At 38.9% G+C, this 19,353-nt stretch overlaps 1 protein-coding gene across 1 annotated transcript in view; it reads right to left on the bottom strand.

Moving 5' to 3' along the window:
• IRAG2 (inositol 1,4,5-triphosphate receptor associated 2) overlaps nucleotides 1-19,353 on the bottom strand; it is a 111,005-nt gene that overhangs the window by 75,478 nt on the left and 16,174 nt on the right. The window contains exons 7-16 of the mRNA XM_058443308.1: nucleotides 18,377-18,494; nucleotides 15,355-15,405; nucleotides 12,115-12,192; nucleotides 8,981-9,037; nucleotides 7,114-7,173; nucleotides 6,946-7,010; nucleotides 5,357-5,456; nucleotides 3,525-3,659; nucleotides 2,615-2,716; nucleotides 1,167-1,330 (exon numbers count right to left, since the gene is read on the bottom strand). Of these exons, the coding sequence (XP_058299291.1) occupies nucleotides 1,167-1,330; nucleotides 2,615-2,716; nucleotides 3,525-3,659; nucleotides 5,357-5,456; nucleotides 6,946-7,010; nucleotides 7,114-7,173; nucleotides 8,981-9,037; nucleotides 12,115-12,192; nucleotides 15,355-15,405; nucleotides 18,377-18,494 (930 nt within the window). The remainder of the gene's footprint in view (nucleotides 1-1,166; nucleotides 1,331-2,614; nucleotides 2,717-3,524; nucleotides 3,660-5,356; nucleotides 5,457-6,945; nucleotides 7,011-7,113; nucleotides 7,174-8,980; nucleotides 9,038-12,114; nucleotides 12,193-15,354; nucleotides 15,406-18,376; nucleotides 18,495-19,353) is intronic.

The raw sequence follows: 19,353 nt of genomic DNA, 5'->3' as shown, positions 1-19,353 counted from the left end.
GCTGTGTGTCCACTTAGCCCACATCTTTTACCACTATGGGGAAGTGAGGGTTCTCTGCTTCTTAGGGAAAGCAGAAGATCATTTTCCTGCGAGTTCCTCTGGTATTCTCTCTCTCTGGTACCTAGTTTCCTTATATTTGGGGGAAATAAAATAGTTTCTTCTGGCTATTTGCTTCAAGTTTACCTCAGTCACTAATTACATTTTAAAATTTTGTTCAAGTGCAATATATACCTATGTTCATTTGCTCATTTGCTCAAAAAGCATTTCTTGAGTAACTGCTAAGTATGGTCCTAGCAGCTATATAAATGGTGGTTAACAAAAGATATAATCGCTGGCCTTAAGGTTTCCAGAGTGTAAAAGTTTCAAGAATTTCTCCATTATCATAAGAATTGAGGGTAAAGAAAGGGTAAGAAGGTAAGTTATTTTGTATTTGTTATCATCTATTCCCTATGACTGCATTTAACTGACATTTAGTTGCCCAGTGCCCAACATGATACACTGAGGTCAAACATAAAACCCAATGGGGAGGAGCCAGCAGACCTGGCTTCAAGTTCCAGAGCTTCCATTAATAACTCTCAGGTCTTAGTCCATTCACTTTATTAATTTCAATTCCTTCTCTAGGAAAATAATCTTATATGTTTCCACAGATTTTTTTTTTTTTTTTTTTTTTTTTTTTTTTTTTGAAACAGAGTCTAGTGCAGTGGTGTGATCTCAGCTCACTGAACCTCTGCCTCCCGGGTTCAAGCAATTCTCCTGCCTCAGCCTCCCAAGTAGCTGGGATTATAGGCATGCACCACCACATCCGGCTAATTTTTGTATTTTTAGTAGAGACAGGGTTTCACCATGTTGGCCAGGTTGGTCTCGAACTCCTGACCTCAGGTGATTCGCCCACATTAGCCTCCCAAAGTGCTGGGATTATAGGCGTGAGCCACCGCGCTTGGCTGGTTTCCACAGATTTTATAGTTCGTCATTTGCAATTTTGAACATGTAAGTCAATTTCATACTATTTTACAATTCAGAGTTATCAAACAGAATATCTTCTCTGAAAAAAGTATCATCTGAAATCAATGTATACAACTTGCAGAAAGTAAACTGAATGCAGTGGCATGATCATAAACATTTCATGTTTATAAAGCATGGATTTCTTATATATAAATGATTATCACCTGGCAAGAAATTCTTTTCTGAAATAAAAATATTCCTGCCTGAATCTCTTCAAAATCGCTATTAATTTGGCAAATTCTTTATCAAGAGATTCTTTGTGGTTTCCCAAGATGTTCAGCATTAATATGCAAAGATCTAGCTTCTCTTCCATGATATTGTTGAATTCCTACAAGAAAAGTCACAAAACAAACCCCAGTACTCCAGTGTTAAACACGGACAAATGACAGAGGCAATCTAAAAAGCTGTGGACATTCCATCTCAATGGCATACTGGATGCCAAAATTGTATGTCAATGAATACGAATTCTCAATTGTATGTTAATTAATACCAATTCCCAATTGCCCAGAGATTGACTATCCTATTGATTATGTCAATGGAACCAGTATGTATAAAGTACCTATTGTGTCCCTAAAACTGAGCTTTGCTTTCTTTTTCTTAAGTTAGTCCCCTGACAACTTCAGTAGTCATCACAATTGCTTTAGAACAGGATGGGACAAGATAATGCAATAATATCAGTATTTATTGATTATCATATTTACATGTAATCTTAAAAAAATTAGATTGACTGTAATCCCAGCCCTTTGGGGGGCTGAGGTGGGTGGATCACCTGAAGTCAGGAGGTTAAAATCAGCCTGGCCAACATGGTGAAACCCCGTCTCTACTAAAAATACAAAAATTAGCCGGGCATGGTGGCGCATGCATGTAATCCCAGCTACTTGGGAGTCTGAGGCAGGAGAATCACTTGAACTCATGAGGCAGAGGTTGCAGTGAGCCAAGATGACACCACTGCACTCCAGCTTGGGCAACAGTGAGATTCCATCTCAAAAAAGAAAAAAAATTAGATTGGCAAAGGGGTTGAAATCATATTCCAGAGTTTACTTTTTTTCTTTAGCTTAACTTAAGGGGCTGATGGATGCTAGAAAGTAGCTGGCAGTCAAGAAGTAGAGGTAAATAGGTGAGGGACAGATGAAAGAGATACCTTCTCACATGCTTCCTTTCTAATAAAGCTGGGAATAGCTACCTAAGAAGTTCCTGTTTTTCCAATGTTCTGCAAGTTCCTGAGACAGTAAAACCATCAAAGTCTCAGGAATAAGATTCTTTTACACAATAATCATTCTTTCAAAGTTAGGCAATTTTAATAGGCTAAGGAAAAATCTTAATTTAGACTAGCCAATTCTTACAAGGAAATAAATGCATTTTTTTCATTAAATTATCTTATATATTATTTGTCTCTCCATCACATCTCACATATCTGCACACTCACTCTCTCTCACATTCTTTCCTCACCCTCACACTCGTACACACCCCTGGACACACAGTCTATACTCATGATCAGACTAAGATAGCAGAAGACTACAATAAAGTCTTAGAAATGGTACTGTATATATTATTACCTGGCTTAACAAAGTAGAAGAAAAACCAGGAAAATCACAAAATATAAAACACTTACAGTAAGCTGCTCCTCCCACTTTTCTTTCACAGTAATTTCTGGATTAGTTACCCACCGTCGAGAGTTTTCAATGAGGGTTGCAATTTTAGAAATTTCTTCGTGCTGAAAAAAGAGTTCCACATCTTCAACTAGCAATTTAGATGAAAGACACATGCTATTATATAATCAGAATCCATTGAGACCAAAGTTCTACTACATAGGTAACTCAGGAAAATACCAGAATACGTTCCTTTGCATCTAATGCCCCCAGTGACTTTCTTTTATTCCAGGATGTTGCCATGTGTATATGCGATATCGTCAGGTGCTCTATACATGTTGAATATATACAGAGAGAATCATTTTCCAGAACAAAACCCATCTTTTTAAATAGAAGAAAACAACCATTTTCACTTATTTGTACCATTCTAAAATGTACCAAAATGTACAAAATATAAAATGTACCAAAATGTACCAAACTAAATGCTACCTACTATATGCTAGGCACTATGAAAGGGACTGGCAATACCAGTATGAAAATGTTGTTCTCTGATTTCTCCAATCATCCAGAGTTTGCAGTGAAAAATCAAAATGGAGAAAGGAATACCAGCCATTAACCAGAAGAAAATTGAAAGAAGGAAACTGTTCAATAGATACCATGTCTTCAGCCCTTTGATACTAAAGATTAGCCCACAGGAAAAAATAACCTCAAGCAATCCATATCTAATGGTCAATCTGTTAGCCCTGATTGACCCAGAACTAAAAGGCCAGCTTCAGAAAGGTTTGAGAAAAACCTTTGCTTTTCAGAGTGTATTATTTTGGGTCTCAGCAGCACACAGATACATTTGGACTCAGCAAACAGGTTGCAGGTCAGTTATCTGCAGATATTCCCAGCCAAAGCAGAACACCACGACACAGGTATGTTATAAGATACCAGCTTCTGAAGCGTGGCTGTGAATTCCACTGCCTTCTGCTCAGGCTGTCTTGGTAACAGCAGCATTTCCTGACCCATCATGGCGTCCAGAGATGACAAGTTGATTACACTGTGCTGCCTTTCAGTTTCAGTGTTCTGAAACAATGATCGAAATGCCCACAATTGACATCTGAATAAAGAACATTCATTATTTTCACTTAACAAAAATGATGCTCATGAGTTGATGTCATTGTCATTTGGTTCTCAATAGTCTTGTGGAATTCTCCTACATCCTAAAAAAGCTGTTGATATTTCCTCTCTAGGATGGCTGCAATTGAACATTTATTCTGTCTTAAGGAAAACTCATTTATCAATAGATGACATTTACATGCTGATGACATAAACTGTTATGGCTCTAATTTTAACATAAAAATAGGTAAAGAAATATCCAGGGGGAAAAAATTGGTGGAGGAGGGCTGCTCAATCAATCCCACTGAAAACAGGTTGGCTTCTTTTGTCTCCCCTTCCATTCATAAAAGACCATATGATGTTTCACAAAGTACATTCCCTATACTTCTCTCAAAATCTCTGCCTCCTGTCATATTTTAAATATATGACCCAAGCCTTCTTTTTGCTGCCTGTTGAAAAGGTCACAGGACTCTTACTTCGGGATTCTAGTTAGAAGACAAACTTCCCAACTCATCAGTGGGTAAACCTCAGAGCCAGAACTTTGCCGGCTGATAACTCCCCCTGTTTAGAACTATAGAACTTTCTGGGCTGGCATCTTGACATCATTATTATCTCAGAGGACTGAGGATAAAAACACACTGCTGTGGCAGATTTGCCACAGTTTCATTCGGTCTGGCAGTTTGGCTTGGTTTCAAAAACACAGTGAAATGATGAGTATTTGAAACAGAATGTCAGGAAAGCACAGCCCTCAGCAGAATGTCCAGGGCTGCCGGAGATGGCTTCAGATGAAGGCAGCATATGTTGTCCCTGCATCCTTGGCAGAAGCAATTCAAATAGCGTTTGCCCAAAGGCATTCTTTCTCTCCTTTCAAGGTCGCATCACAGCTGTCAACAGGAGAACATTCTGACATATCCATCGTCCACAGATAGGAAGAGACCATCAAATGGTGAAAAGAAAGCATTTTTCTAAATAAAGCATTTCTGAACATAACAAGCACAAAACTGGAAAATACAAAGGAATGAAAATATAGCATAAGGGAGTCAGAACGTCTTTATCCCCGAGAAGGTTTTTAAAATATTTCTTCCCATGTTATAAAGTACTGGGTCTACCAAAAAATGGAAATTGTTTAAACTAATAAATTCATTTTGCCACTTTAAAATTAACCAAAACACATGTAAGAAAATGCTAGTTTCTGTTCAGAATATAATAATGTCATTAATTTGGGTTGATACAATTATAATCTAAAGCAAATAAATTTGGTATTGTTTCTAGGCGTCTTTATTTTTTGATAAATATATTTACTTTGAGGGTTTGGAAAATTCTAAAAAATAACTCATGGATATCTACTGCTACCTTTGGTACCCCAGCCTGGGGAATCAGGGCAGGTAGTCTCTCCTGTCAAGAAAATAAAGATTTCTAAAGTCCCAAAGTTCCTGAATGCACACTTCCACAAACCTTCAACCTTGCTGTAGCTTTCGGCCATAACTCGAAAATGGTCCTTTCTCCCCAAGCTAAGAAACTTTAGACTTGGATTCTAAGAACTATCAGCACGTTCTCTCAGTGTGCCTGGTAGTTTTTGGCAAACTGTGAACCTTCATTAAATCATAAGCTATCACATGGGGTAGTTATCTTTCAAAGCTTTTCATCGTCTTATAATGACCTACCTCTGCAGACTGAGCAAGAGCGAGTTCATAATGTAAAGACTTTTCTCCTTCAGAGATGATACTGTTACACTCTCCATTAACATTCAGCTGGATCCCATTTCTTGAAAAAACAAAACAAAACAAAAAAACAATAGTCTAGTTAGGTGTGCCTCCAACATTACATTTGAAGTCAACAGAATATAGGGTCCATTTATCGCCAAACAATCAGTCAGCACCCATGTGCCAAGGATTGTATAATGTGCTTGGGAATAGGGAGAGTGGTCAGAAATAGTCTCTGTCCTCCAGGAGTTGCACAGACTGGTGAGTCTAGGAGGTCATCCACCAGGCCATATTTTTTAAAAGAATTGGTGCCAACAGTTAAAAATCAGAAAATGTCACTTAAAAATCTGGATTTGTGGCTTTTCTTCCAAAATCAGAAGATGTGGCCAGACTAGGTGCATACAGTTTTGATGTCACAATTAGTTGGAGCTAAACAGAGTAACCCCTTTGTCTTTATATCGGTAATGCACTTATCTCCTTTGCCATTTGCATAATGTAGATGCGTGCATATTCCATTAGCTTTACTCATTTTTGTTATCTGAGTGGCTCCTGTGGATCTTGGACTAGCGTATTACTCACATTCAGAAACAAATAATTATCATACAGGATGATGTATGTTAGGAAAGAGGTGAGAACAAGGTGCCATGCTTACATTCAAAACAACTACTCAGGACAGGCTGGGTGGCTCACACCTGTAATCCCAGCACTTTGAGAGGCCGAGGCAGGCAGATCATGAGGTCAGGAGTCTGAGACCAGCCTGGTCAACATGGTGAAACCCCATCTCTACTAAAAATACAAAAATTAGCCAGGCATGGTGGCATATGCCTGTAGTCCCAGCTTCTTGGTGGGGCTGAGACAGAAGAATTGCTTGAACTCAGGAGGCGGAGGTTGCAGTGGGCCAAGATCGTGCCACTGCACTCCAGCCTGGGTGACAGAGCAAGACTCCACCTCCAAAACAAAAAAAAGAAAGAAAAAAGGGTTACTTAGTTCCAGGGTAAGGGAAAAGCAAGCAAGGGAAAGTCAACACAATGGACTGAATGTTTGCCCGCCATATTTCATATATTGAATTCCTAACCCCAATATGATGGTATTTGGAAATGGAACCCTTGGAAGGTAATTAAGTTATGAGGGTGGAGCCCTCATGAATGGGATTAGTGTCCTTATAAAAACAAGCCAGAGTTAGCTAACTGCCTTTCCTCCATGCTTGTACGAGGATAAGTCAGCAATCTGCAACCTAGTACGGGGCCCTCACTAGAACTCAACCCTGCTGGCACCCTGATCTTGGAGTTCCAGCCTCCGAAACTGTAAGAAATAAATGAGTATTATTGAAGCCACACAGTCTATGGTATTTTGTCATAGTAGCCTGAGCTGTCTAAGACAATCAGGGGTCATAGAAAACTCATAAAGAAGTTCTCATGGAGAAAAATAGAGAAAATATCACATACAAAGGTACACAAGAAAAGAATGTGGTACATACAAAGCTCAATTGGGCCAATAATGTAGGGTAGAGGAACAAGAGAGGAGGCTGGCAAGGGTTGCCCTCTACTTACGTGATGAGTTCCTGTTGCAAGTGCTGTAACTCATCAGCCAGTTTATTTTTTTCCCCTCGTAAATTCTGGAATCGCACACAACATTAGCCTGTACATGTTACTCTAGTGGGGAATTTACATTTAACAAGCCCACCTTGCAAAGTGTGAGATTAATAACAACAGGTATACCTCTATAATGCTTCCATATTCTATGATGGTTGATTTAAGTTCTTCTATATATAAGCCTTTCTGAAAAGTAGAAGAGAGAAATAATAGCAAAAAAGTAATGGGCCCACCAAATCATATATATTAGACTATCGATGTGAACCACAGAAGAACTGTAAATGCCCAATCGTCATGCGATTCTACCAGTCTCACTATTTGAAAACTGAACCAGTTGGTGTTTGTGATTAAAAACACACAAGGACGGCTGGGCGTGGTGGCTCACGACTGTAATCCCAACACTTTGGGAGGCCGAGGAGGGCGGATCACCTGAGGTCGGGAGGTCCACACCAGCCTGACCAACATGGGGAAACCCTGTCTCTACTAAAAATGCAAAATTAGCCAGGCGTGGTGGCACAGGCCTGTAATCCCAGCTACTAGGGAGGCTGAGGCAGGAGAATCACTTGAATCCAGGAGGTGGAGGTTGCGGTAAGCCAAGATCATGCCATTGCACTCCAGCCTGGGCAACAAGAGTGAAACTCCGTCTCAAAAAAACAACACACACACACACACACACAGAGGACAAAAAGACAGCAATATGTAACTGATGTCAACATAATCTGTGTTTGTCTGACCCAGTGGAATCAAACTCTAAAAGGTGATTCTTAAGCCCAAATCAAAATTATATTTATCATCATGATGTGTTAAAGAAAAAAATCAGTCTTGCAAGTAACCAATGAAATTAAGGCATCTGATTTTTTTCAGTTCTAATGATACCTCCTTAAAATCATTGTTTTGTTCTACAAGACCAAAAGGTACAGGTTAGTAAGTACCTGATCTCTAATTTTATCCCGTGGCTAGCATGGTGGCTGGCACATGGGAGATGATCAATCAATACCTGATGAACCCCGAGCAGGGGTGGAGAATGGTAGGAAGACCAGAGTTAGGGAGGAACTGAGTAGCCACTACTATCTCAGTATCATTACATAGAGAACACCCGCAATGAAGACATCACGTTAGGACAATATGCAGTATCCCAGTCAAAGTCCACAGCTATGCATGTTTCTTTTGAAACTTCAAAATGTGCAGGGAAAAGACGAGTGCCAAGTAACATTCTTTCTTCACTTGCCTGTCTTGGACTGTGGAAGATTATTGACTGAGGATGTATTCCTTCCTGTGTCTCTTAAAGTTACCGTAACCAGCACCTTTGTAGCCGATATCCTTGGCTACAATCACAGGATACAAGAACAGAATGATACCTATCTATATATCTATCTAATCGATCAATCAAATTAGGTTTCAAATAATTTGGGTATATATTCTTCTTCTACCCTAAAATGAATGGCTGCAGACTCATTTATGTTGTTAGAAATTAAAACGACATCACCAGTATCTAGCCAGTGACTGGTAGACTGGCACACTAATATTTGTCACATATGTGGATGAACACCACCAGAATTTAAAGAAGATACGTTCAAACTTATTTTTATAAAGTACTATAAAGGAAAGTCTCATGACATCATATTAGAATCAGATTTTTTTAGGCTGGGCGCGGTGGCTCATGCCTGTAATCCCAGCACTTCCGGAGGCTGAGGCAAGTGGATCACCTGACGTTAGGAGTTCAAGACCAGTCTGGCCAACATGGGGAAACCCCGCCTCTACTAAAAATACAAAAATTAGCTGGTGTGGTGGCAAAACACCTGTAATCCCAGCTACTCAGGAGGCTGAGGCAGGAGAATCACTTGAATCTGGGAGGTGGAGGTTGCAGTGAGCCAAGATCACGCCATTGCACTCCAGCCTGGGCAACAAAGCAAGACTCCATCAAAAAAAAAGAATCAGATTTGGAGAGAGCTAGCCAATTCCACGTGCCTTTGTGGTAAGGAACAATACCAACCTTCTGCAAACTTGTATCTTTATTAAGCAAAGTGTTCTCATATGTGTGTAACTGCATCTGAAAAGAGACGAATTTAGGGAAGGCTGTTGGGACATTGCTTTGGTAAAAGGACAGTACCATAAAATCATTCCAGTAAGGTGTTTCTGAAGCACCTTTAACATACATGTATTTTTCACTTTACAAAGGACTTTCCCTTCCAACTCTAGAGGCAGGAGTCATTGCTCTCACGTTACCAGTGAGGAAACCAAACCCCACACTACCCAGAGATTCACCCACCCAATGTCACACACCGTCAATGGCAGAGCTGAGCCTGGAATGCAAGTCTACAGCTCCAGCCAAGTGCCCTTCCCACCATTCCACACTTAACATAATAAGGGAATGTTCAGAATCTTCACTTTTTTGGTGAAAATAAAAAGTCTAGGTAGAACATGAACATAGAGGTTCCATGACGACACATAGAAGACTCTTCCCCCTTTAAAAAAATAGTTTAGCCTGGTGTGGTGGCACATGCCTGTAGTCTCAGCCACTTGGGAGGCTGAGGCTGGAGGATGGTTTAAGCCCAAGAGTTCGAAGGTGCAGTGAGCTATGATTACACCACTGCACTTCAGCCCAGGCGACAGAGCAAGACTCTCATCTCTAAAACTAAAATTTAAATTAAAAAAAAAATAAATAAATAAAACATATTGTAACAATGCTTAAGATTTCTTTTAGCTAAGTGAACATAAAGGATATATCAATTTATTCAAATCAAAAGCAAGCTTGTTGGCATATGCTGCTACATATTATAGAATGAATAAATATGTATATTGACTGAATTGAGAACCCGGAAAAATAATCATCATGGTCAGAAGCAGAATCATCATCATAATCTTATACACTGGATATAATCACATCAACATCTGAGTTTATAACAAGCTTGTGGGATAGGTACAAACATCACATCCATTTAGTAGATGCGAAAATTTAGACTTAAAGCTTGCTTGAGGTTATAACATTTTTCAGTAGAAAAGACAGGATCTGAACCCGTGTCTTCTGGCTCTTTCCACTGGTTTATCACAGTTGTGTTTTGCAAAGACAGCCACTCCTAGTGTAGAATTAATTTTAATGTCTAAGAAGGCTGGGCATGGTGGCTTACAGCTATAATCCCAATGCTTTGGGAGGCCAAAGTAGGAGGATCACTTGAGGGAAGTAGTTCAAGATCAGCCTGGGCAACATAGCAAGACTTCGTCTACACAAAAAATTTTAAAATAAATTAACTGGGCATGGTGGTATGCATCTATACTCCCAGCTACTTGGAAGTTTGAGAGGGAAGATCACTTGACCCCAGGAGTTCAAGGCTGCAGTGAACTATGATAATGCCACTGCACTACTGCCCAGGTGACAGAGTGAGATCCTGTCTTTAAATTCACTAATTAACTAATTATTTGTTAGTTCTTTTTTTAAAAAAATTGATGTTTAAATTATAACTGTTGTTTTACATATATATGTAAACACACACATGAAATGTTAGTTTCTGCTAGGAAACTGGAAAACTCTACATATAGATATGAAATTTAACTATATCATTATTTCACACATACAACAACAAAATATTTCTCAAATAAGCCATTAGAGATGACAACAAGCATGACACAAATTCACGAATTTACTAGTCATTGTCATCTGTTTCCTGATAAGAATGTATGACAGATAACAAAAATATGTATGAAATATAGACTTTTTAGACATTATCTAGACAAAAAATATTTTTGTAAGGCGTAATTTCTTAATTTAATTAGGGATAAATTTTTCCCATCTCTCCTCATTTTTAGCATTAAGAAGGTACATTATCTCAGGTTGAGGTTGGTAAACTACAAAAAAATAAAAATAAAATAAAAAGAAGGTACAATATCTGAAATATTTCCTGATTTAGAAATTCATAAAATCAGATACAATTAAATTAAAAATTGCCATATAACATAAAAAGATAACAAATTTGGGCAAGAATGTAGAGAAATTTGAGCCCTCATGCACTGCTGGTGGAATGTAAAATGGTGCAGCCACTTTGAACACAGCCTGGCAGTTCCTTAAAAGGTTAAACATAGAAACGAGGCCAGGCGCAGTGGTTCACCCGTGTAATCCCAACGCTTTGGGAGGCCGAGGCAGGCAGATCACCTGAGGTCAGGAGTTTGAGAACAGCCTGGCCAACATGGTGAAATCCCATCTTTACCAAAAATACAAAAATTAGCAGAGCATGGTGGTGCACGCCTGTAATCCCAGCTACTCAGGAGGCTGAGGCAGGAGGATCCCTTGAACCTGGAGGCAGAGGTTAAAGTGAGCCAAAATCGCACCACTGCACTCCAGCCTGGGCAACAAGAGCAAAACTGTCTCAATAAACAAACAAACAAACATACATACATAGAAACAACAAGTGACCCAGTAATTTCATTCCTAGATATATACCCAAGAGAAATCAAGACATATGTACACATAGAAATTTGTATACAAATGTTCATAGCAGATGATTCATAATAGCCAGAAAGTGAAAACAGCCTGAACGTCCATCACCTAATGAGTGGACAAACAAAATGTGATATATCCATATAGAATATTATCCAGCCATAAAAAGAGGTAGTAATACATGCTACAACATGGATGAACCTTAAAAACATTATGCTAAGTGAAATCAGTCACACACAAAAGGTAACATATTATATGATTTCATTTATATGAAATGTCCAGAATAGATAAATCTATAGAGACAAACAATAGATTAGTGGCTGCTTAGGGTTGGAGAGAGGATGGTGGATGGGGGGTGGTTCCTGTTAAAGGGATTTCTTTCGGGGTGATGAAAATGTTTTAAACTTGATTTTCGTGACGGTTGCACAGCTCTGTAAATGTACCAAAACACACTGACTTGTATACTTTAAATTGATGAAATTTAAGGCATGTGAATTACATATCAGTAAAGCAGCTGCCAAAAAAAAAAAGAAGGAAAAGGAAACTAGCTTTTATATAACTCAAATATTTTGTAGACTACAAGTTTCAGAATTTATAACCAAAGGTTAGTTGTCAATGAGGCATAGACATTTTCATAAAATGATATTGGTTTGACAGAAAAAAAATTTTTTTACCAGTATTTGGGAAGTGCTTACTTGGTGTTCTGTCTCAGTTTTAGACAAGTCTTCAATCTTCTTTTCCAGTCTGTCTATATCCATGATGTTCTTGATATTCTAATGTAAAAGATAGTATTCTTGGATTTAGCACCAAGAAAAATAAAAGATGAGGACAATCAAAGTCCTTTTAGGAGGTGGTATTTCATCATTCTCATTATTGCCTTTTTATCTTCCATTCAACCTCAGCCACTACTCCCATAGTCATAAATTCAAACTTGTTATTACCAGTCACTGCAGCCCCTCCATTACCTTAATTGCAAGCATCCCACTCTTCAACAACCACCTCTTGCCTTTCCAGATTACTTCCTCTATACCCACAAACCTTCAGTCCCCCCTGGAGCCCGCAATCCATTGATCCGAGCACCTTTTCATTATCCTTCAACTTTCCCATGAACTCAGACCCCTCTTTATTTAGCTTCAGTTCTTCCCTGGGCAATCATTATAATCATTCCCTTCCAAATGCCTGCATTCCCTGCCTAACTCCTGCTTCTTAGCATTTACCTAAATTAGCTTACCACCCACTCCACGCCAGCACCCTTTCAGATGAACATGCTTAAAGAAAGCGTGAACAGACAGGTCACACTTTTAATTCATGGCCTTTAACCTCAGCGTTTACTGGTGATCATATCATATCATCCTGGTATATTTATACTGCCTTTTACCTAAATCAGGGGCTGGCAAACTATGCCCAGCCCCCTCACTCCACCCCTAAAGGCCAAATCTAGCTGACCACCTGTTTTTGTAAATAAGGTTTTATCAGAGCACAGCTGTGCCCATTCAGGTACATACTGTCTATGACTGTTTTCACAATACAAAGGCAGAGGTAAGTAGTTAACACAAAGGTCATTTTTGTGGCTAGCAAAGCCTAAAAATATTTATAATCAGGCCCTTTACAAAAAATTTTCCAACCCCTAGCTCATTTCATTCCTTCTCTTTCCTCAAATTTCCAGTGCCCCCTCCAACATCCTCGCTGTCAGCTGATGACTTTGCTTTGTATTTCACTGAGACACTAGAAACAACCAGAAGAAAATTTCCTTCTTACCTGAAAACATAATAAATATCTTTGGATATATTACAAAGCATTTCCTGATCCAAACACTTCTGTCCACCTCCACTGCAACTACTCAGTCCAAGCCCCCATCAGCTTTTGACTGGATCATTGCAAAGGCCTTCTAATTGGTCTTCCTGCTTTTTCTCTTGCCCCGCTGCAATGGATTCTAAACCCAGCAGCCAGAGTTGTCTTGTCAAAACGGAATTAGATCATATCACTCCTTTGCTTGAAACACTTCAATGGCTCCCGTCTCACTCAAGTGTTCGTTTCGTTTGGTTTTAAAAAAAAGACAAGAGTCTTGGCCGGGCGCGGTGGCTCACGCTTGTAATCCCAGCACTTTGGGAGGCCGAGGCGGGCGGATCACGAGGTCAGGAGATCGAGACCACGGTGAAACCCCGTCTCTACTAAAAAAAAAAAAAAATACAAAAAAATTAGCCTGGCGTGGTGGCGGGCGCCTGTAGTCCCAGCTACTCGGAGAGGCTGAGGCAGGAGAATGGCGTGAACCCGGGAGGCGGAGCTTGCAGTGAGCGGAGATCGCGCCACTGCACTCTAGCCTGGGTGACAGAGCGAGGCTCCGTCTCAAAAAAAAAAAAAAAAAAAAAAAAAAGGACAGAGTCCTTAGGATGCCTGTGTAAACCCCTTGTTTCTAGACCCTCCAGCTCTTGGCCTGCATCTCTTGCTACTTGTTCACTTTGATCCAGACACTCTGGCCTCGCCGTCCCACCAAAATAGCAGGCAGGCTGCAGCCTCACGATTTTCAGCTTACTATTTCTTCTGCCTGGAAGGCTCTTTCACAGATAAACCTCCTTTCCCAGTTTTGAATCAAAGGATTAGCTTCATAAGACTGCTTTTCCTAACCACCCTAGTTTAAATTGCACTCCTCTCTGCCTCAATTCTGTTTTCTGCTTTTCTTTTCTCTATAGCTCTTTTTACTATCTAACATACTAGTTCCACCTGAGCTATTTTTCTAAGCTCGTATACTCAGCACTTAGAATAGCTCTAAGGTCTTCCAATGAATATGTGTTGAATGAACAAAATGAATGAATAAAAGTGAATCACTATCCGAACCATTGTGATGTTACTCTTCACTATGCATCAGATTTTTACCTCCCAAAGGAATCTTAGCTAGTGACAACACTTAATTCGTTTTCTAATGTAAGTCAATAATTGCAATGCTATTTCATGATGAAGGGCTTTCAATCTTCCTTCTATCTCAATTCTGAACTGGTTTGGTAAATTCTTTGATATTTGTCACTCAAATAAGAGGAGAAAAATATCTTACATTAGAAGTTTAATTGTAAAGCACTAGTTTCACAAAAGCCTGGCCTTGTGGCTATACCAGCTCTGAATCTAATATAGGCTTTCTTTCCAAACTTTAATTGTTCCTTCCAATCCACTATAAAATTTTAAAATACCCACTTGGCCCACATTTTGAATAACTCTCCAGATTGTGCTGCACAGCTTCATAAATACTTCTGATAGCCTCACATAAAAGCAAAATTTAAAAACTGGCATACTACTTGATATTCAAATGGTATCTGTTATAAAAGGAATTTTCCCTGCAAAATAGTAACTTGCTAGTAGCTTGTTCCCTGTTCTTCCAATGCTTCAAATTTGTTGCTTTAAAAAAATTATATTCTTTTTCATTGAGATTATACTAATATTTCCTAATATTTATAAGCTACATTGTGGTTTACCAAATGGCTTCACATGAATTATCTTAATCTCGAAAATAACTCCATGGCATAGGCACCATTAGCCCAGAAAAGATCAATGGTTTTTCCAAGGTCCTTTTTTCAGTGAATTTAAGATCTGAATCAGACTCAAGACTTTTGCCACTTTGTTCAATGGAATTAAATGGAAAATGATTAGATAACATCCATACTTTCATTCTTGATTTGGATATGTTTTAGATGGGTTCATTGTATTTCATCTTAAATTTGAATTTCTTAAATCCCATTTCTTCCAAGGATAATTGCAAAAGTAACAGTTCCTCTCTTCAGACATGAAAATCCCATCCATTCCTCCTCACTTGTAATTTGACAAGTCAACCTGCTCTCTGGCCTATCGGAGTCTATTTACATGATTTTTATTTAACCCACAGCCATAAACCGCGATGATATGATTTGCATGTTTGTCTATGCCAGTGTTTAACGATTCTGACATACCTCTTCCTGTAGAATCCGAATCTTAAGAATCAGAGCCCGGTTTTCTGTCTCCTAATTCATTGTGAGAAAAATAATTAAAATGTATTTAAGATGTTTATGAAAATACCACATATTTACCTCCAAGGCTGACATTCTCTACCAACTTTAAATGTAGCATTCACCTATCACAAATGAGCCTAGTCTGAAAGTATTTTCAATGTGGGGTTAAGCCTTGGCCTACAGGTACTTGGGGATCTAAGTGAAGTCATTCTCCTCCTGGACTCAATGTAACTGTTTGTTAGGGAAGAAACGACAAAAGAAACAAGAAAGTAACAACCTGGCTTCTTTCCCTGCTACTTCATTTATGACAGGTAGTTGTAAACTCAGCTATTTAAATAGCACCTTGAAATCACAGAGCTCTAGCGTTCTCTTTGAAGCTGTGGATATTCTCAGATGCAACATCATCACAGCATATGAGCATCAAAAACTGTTTTATAATTAACAGCCTCAAATTCAGAACCATCAGAAAAAAAAACAATATATTTCAGGACACGCTATTTGCCAAAATGTTAACAGTAAATTTCACGGGTAGGTTAAGAATTTTGCAAAACTTTTTATTTGTTAATACACATTTCTTTATTTTTATAAAGTAAATAGGCATTACCTTTATAATATAAAAATGAAAGAAAAAATATCTCAAGCTAAGATTTCATTGACACAATAATAAACACCCACTCCCCATCCATGTACTTAAAATCTGAACACCTGAGTTCAATTCTGGCCTTACTTTTTTTGTTTGTTTGTTTGAGACGAAGTCTCGCTCTTGTTGCCCAGGCTGGGATACAATAGTGCGATCTTGGCTCACTGCAACCCCCGCCTCCCAGGTTCAAGTGATTCTCCTGCCTCAGCCTCCTGATTAGCCAGAATTACAGGCACCTGCCACCACACCTGGCTACGTTTTGTATTTTTAGTAGAGACGGCATTTCACCATGTTGGCCAGGCTAGCCTTAAACTCCTGACTTCAGGCAATCCGCCCACCTCAGCCTCCCAAAGTACTGGGATTACAGGCGTGAGCCACCATGCCCAGCGGCCCTACTATTTTTTAAAAAATTGACAGATAAATAACATCATATGCTTTTATCATGTATAACATGATGTTCTGAAGTACATATATACCATAGAATGGTTAATTTAGCTCTATCATTTATTAGACAATTGACTTTGAACAATTAAAAACTTTCTCTGGACTTTACTGCTCTATTACATTTTTTAATATACAAAAATATAGCAACTTCTGTTTCTACCTTACAGATTTTCTGTTATTACCTATGAGATGAAGTATTAACTAAATCTTTTGAAATTATAAAGCACTACAAAATGCAAATGATTAGGATTCTGTATCTAGGACTCTGAACTTTATTTTTATTTATTTATTTATTTATTTATTTTTTGAGACCAAGTCTCAGACACCCAGGCTGGAATACAGTGGTGCAATCTTGGCTCACTGCAGCCTCCACCTCCTAGGTTCAAGCAATCCTCCCACCTCAGTCTCCCAAGTAGCTGGGATTACAAGTGTGTGCCACCACGCCTGGCTAATTTTTATATTTTTAGTTGAGACAGGGTTTCACCATGTTGGCCAATCTCGTCTTGAACTCCTGACCTCAAGTGACCCACGCGCCTCAGCCTCCCAAAGTGCAGGCCAAAATTCTGCACTTTAATCAATAGCAATTTAACATTACCAATTCCTAAGAGGAAAGAAAGGACACTGAATGCTTTACATGCGCTAGCTGCTCATTTATCCCTCCCAGCCCTAGGGTAAGTAGTATTGTTATCTCCATTTTATCTAGGAGGACCCACGGGCTTAGAGTGATTATGTGGCAGGGCTAAAGTCACACAGCCCTTGGAGCCGGAACTTGAAGGCAGGCAGTCTGACTCCCAAGCAGGGCCTCTTGACCAGTTCTCTCCATTGCCTTCAGTTAGAAGCTCCTCAGTGGTCCCAGATCGAGTCTTTCCTATAATGCATCCATATAGACTTGCAGGGTCACAAAAGACCTGGCATTCAATGATCTAGTCCCCATATTTTACTACTGAGGCAAGAGCTAAGCTAAACAAAGTTATTTTGTTTGTGGGAGGTCAAAAGGGACCGCCACAGGGCAGGAACCAAGTCTTTCCATGACTTAGAGACTCTAAAAACAGTTTTGCAACTGATAGCTGAAACAAATTAGTTGGAATGACTTTCAGCCACTCCTTACCATAGTTATCGATACTAGAGTACTGCTGGAATCTATCAGGATTTTGAAGATTATTACTAATTCTTTATACAACAGTTGAAGCTTCTCAATAAAAACGGTCACTTCTCTGGCATCTGACTTAAAATTTAGTCTAAATGACTCCTTCGCTCTGAAATTATAAGCCTGTGCTTATTTAACATAAGGAATGATTTATGGAGCTTCTCACTAACCTGTAAGTACTGAGAGAACTGTTTTTTTTTAATCTGAGAAAAAAGGTGAAAGTTTCACAGATTTTTTTTTAATTCAAGTGGTTTTTAGTATCAGATATTTTTGAATTCTCCTATCGACTTTAGGAGGCATTCCAGATATTTTTTGGATTTTCACAAACTATTGTGAATGTGACTGAGAAATATGTAAAAAAATTTAAATCTTAATTGAAAAGGAGGCCAAGCACAGTGGCTCATGCCTATAATCCCAACACTTTGGGAAGCTGAAGTGAGAGGATCGCTTGAGCCTGGGAGGTTGAGGCTGGAGTGAGCCATGATCCTGCCACTGTACTCCAGCCTGGGCAACAAAGCAAGATTCTGTCTCAAAAAAAAGAAAAAAAAAAAGGAAAAGAAAGAAAGAAAAGAAAAAGGAAGAAAAGGAAAACATAGATTTAAAAAAAATCCTACCTGCCTTTACTTTTCTAAAGTGTTACCAATTCATTCATCAGGATATTGACTTCTGATGTTCCACCAGATAAGTCCTCTTGTATATTTCAGTTATGTAAATTATATGCCAAATTCAAAGTACTGTAATAGATGACTTACTAATTGTTTGCTCTGGGCTACAATCATGCTCTTCTGCTCTTCTGAAGCATTCATACTAAGTTTCAGTTCCTCCAGTTCTTCTTTTAACAGCTTTGTTCTCATAATAGCCTGGTGGGCACTATGGGGGTGGGGGGAGAAGGCCATGAGCAAAACCTCAAATATAACCGTCAAAGACACTAAGAACAGCCAAGGACTATTTTGGACCCAAGTTGAAAACCACTAAAGGCTTAAACCAGATGCCTGCATAGTAAAAATATACCCATGATCTTTCAGTCCTTGGAAAAGGAAGGAATTTGGAGAAAATGGGGAGTGGGGAATGGAGACTAGGGGGAAAACAGACAAATGTATTCCTGAAGCTAAAGATTTAGAGGATCCTTTTGAAAAATCATCACTGGCTGAATTACCTGGTTCTTTCCCCCTACTAAGAAGATGTAATGTTAGTTAATGCAGTTCCACAAATATTTATTGAATAATACCATGTTCTAGGTGCTCTACAATGCAGGCTACAATGGTGAACAAAAGGGACATGGTCCTTGGCCTTATGGAGCTTACATACTACGGAGGGAGATGACAACTAAACAAATAAATAATTACCAAGTCTCTATATGACATATTCTATAAAGAAGTTTATTATACTGTTGATTATAACAAAGCATTGGAAAAAAAACTAAACATCCACCAACAGGAAACTGATTAAATGAATTATGGTAATCCGTATCATGAAATTACCTATTTGCAGCTCCCACTAGATTACGGACTGTTCCCTTAGGAACAAAGGCTTCCAAGAAGATACAATTTTGTTCCTAAGAAATTACATTGATCATTTAACAAATACTAACTGAGTGCTGAACCTGTCCCAGGCACTGTGCTAGGCATTGAAGAAGAGAAGAATGACTGAATCCAGAGAAATCTACTCATCTGGAGTTTATAGCCTAGTGGGGTAAATAGACAATCATAATGACAACACGGTATGATAA

Source organism: Hylobates moloch, unplaced genomic scaffold (assembly GCF_009828535.3).
Source record: "Hylobates moloch isolate HMO894 unplaced genomic scaffold, HMol_V3 SCAFFOLD_8, whole genome shotgun sequence".
NCBI classification, from domain to species: Eukaryota; Metazoa; Chordata; class Mammalia; order Primates; family Hylobatidae; genus Hylobates; species Hylobates moloch.
This window is presented reverse-complemented; position numbering and strand designations above follow the sequence as displayed.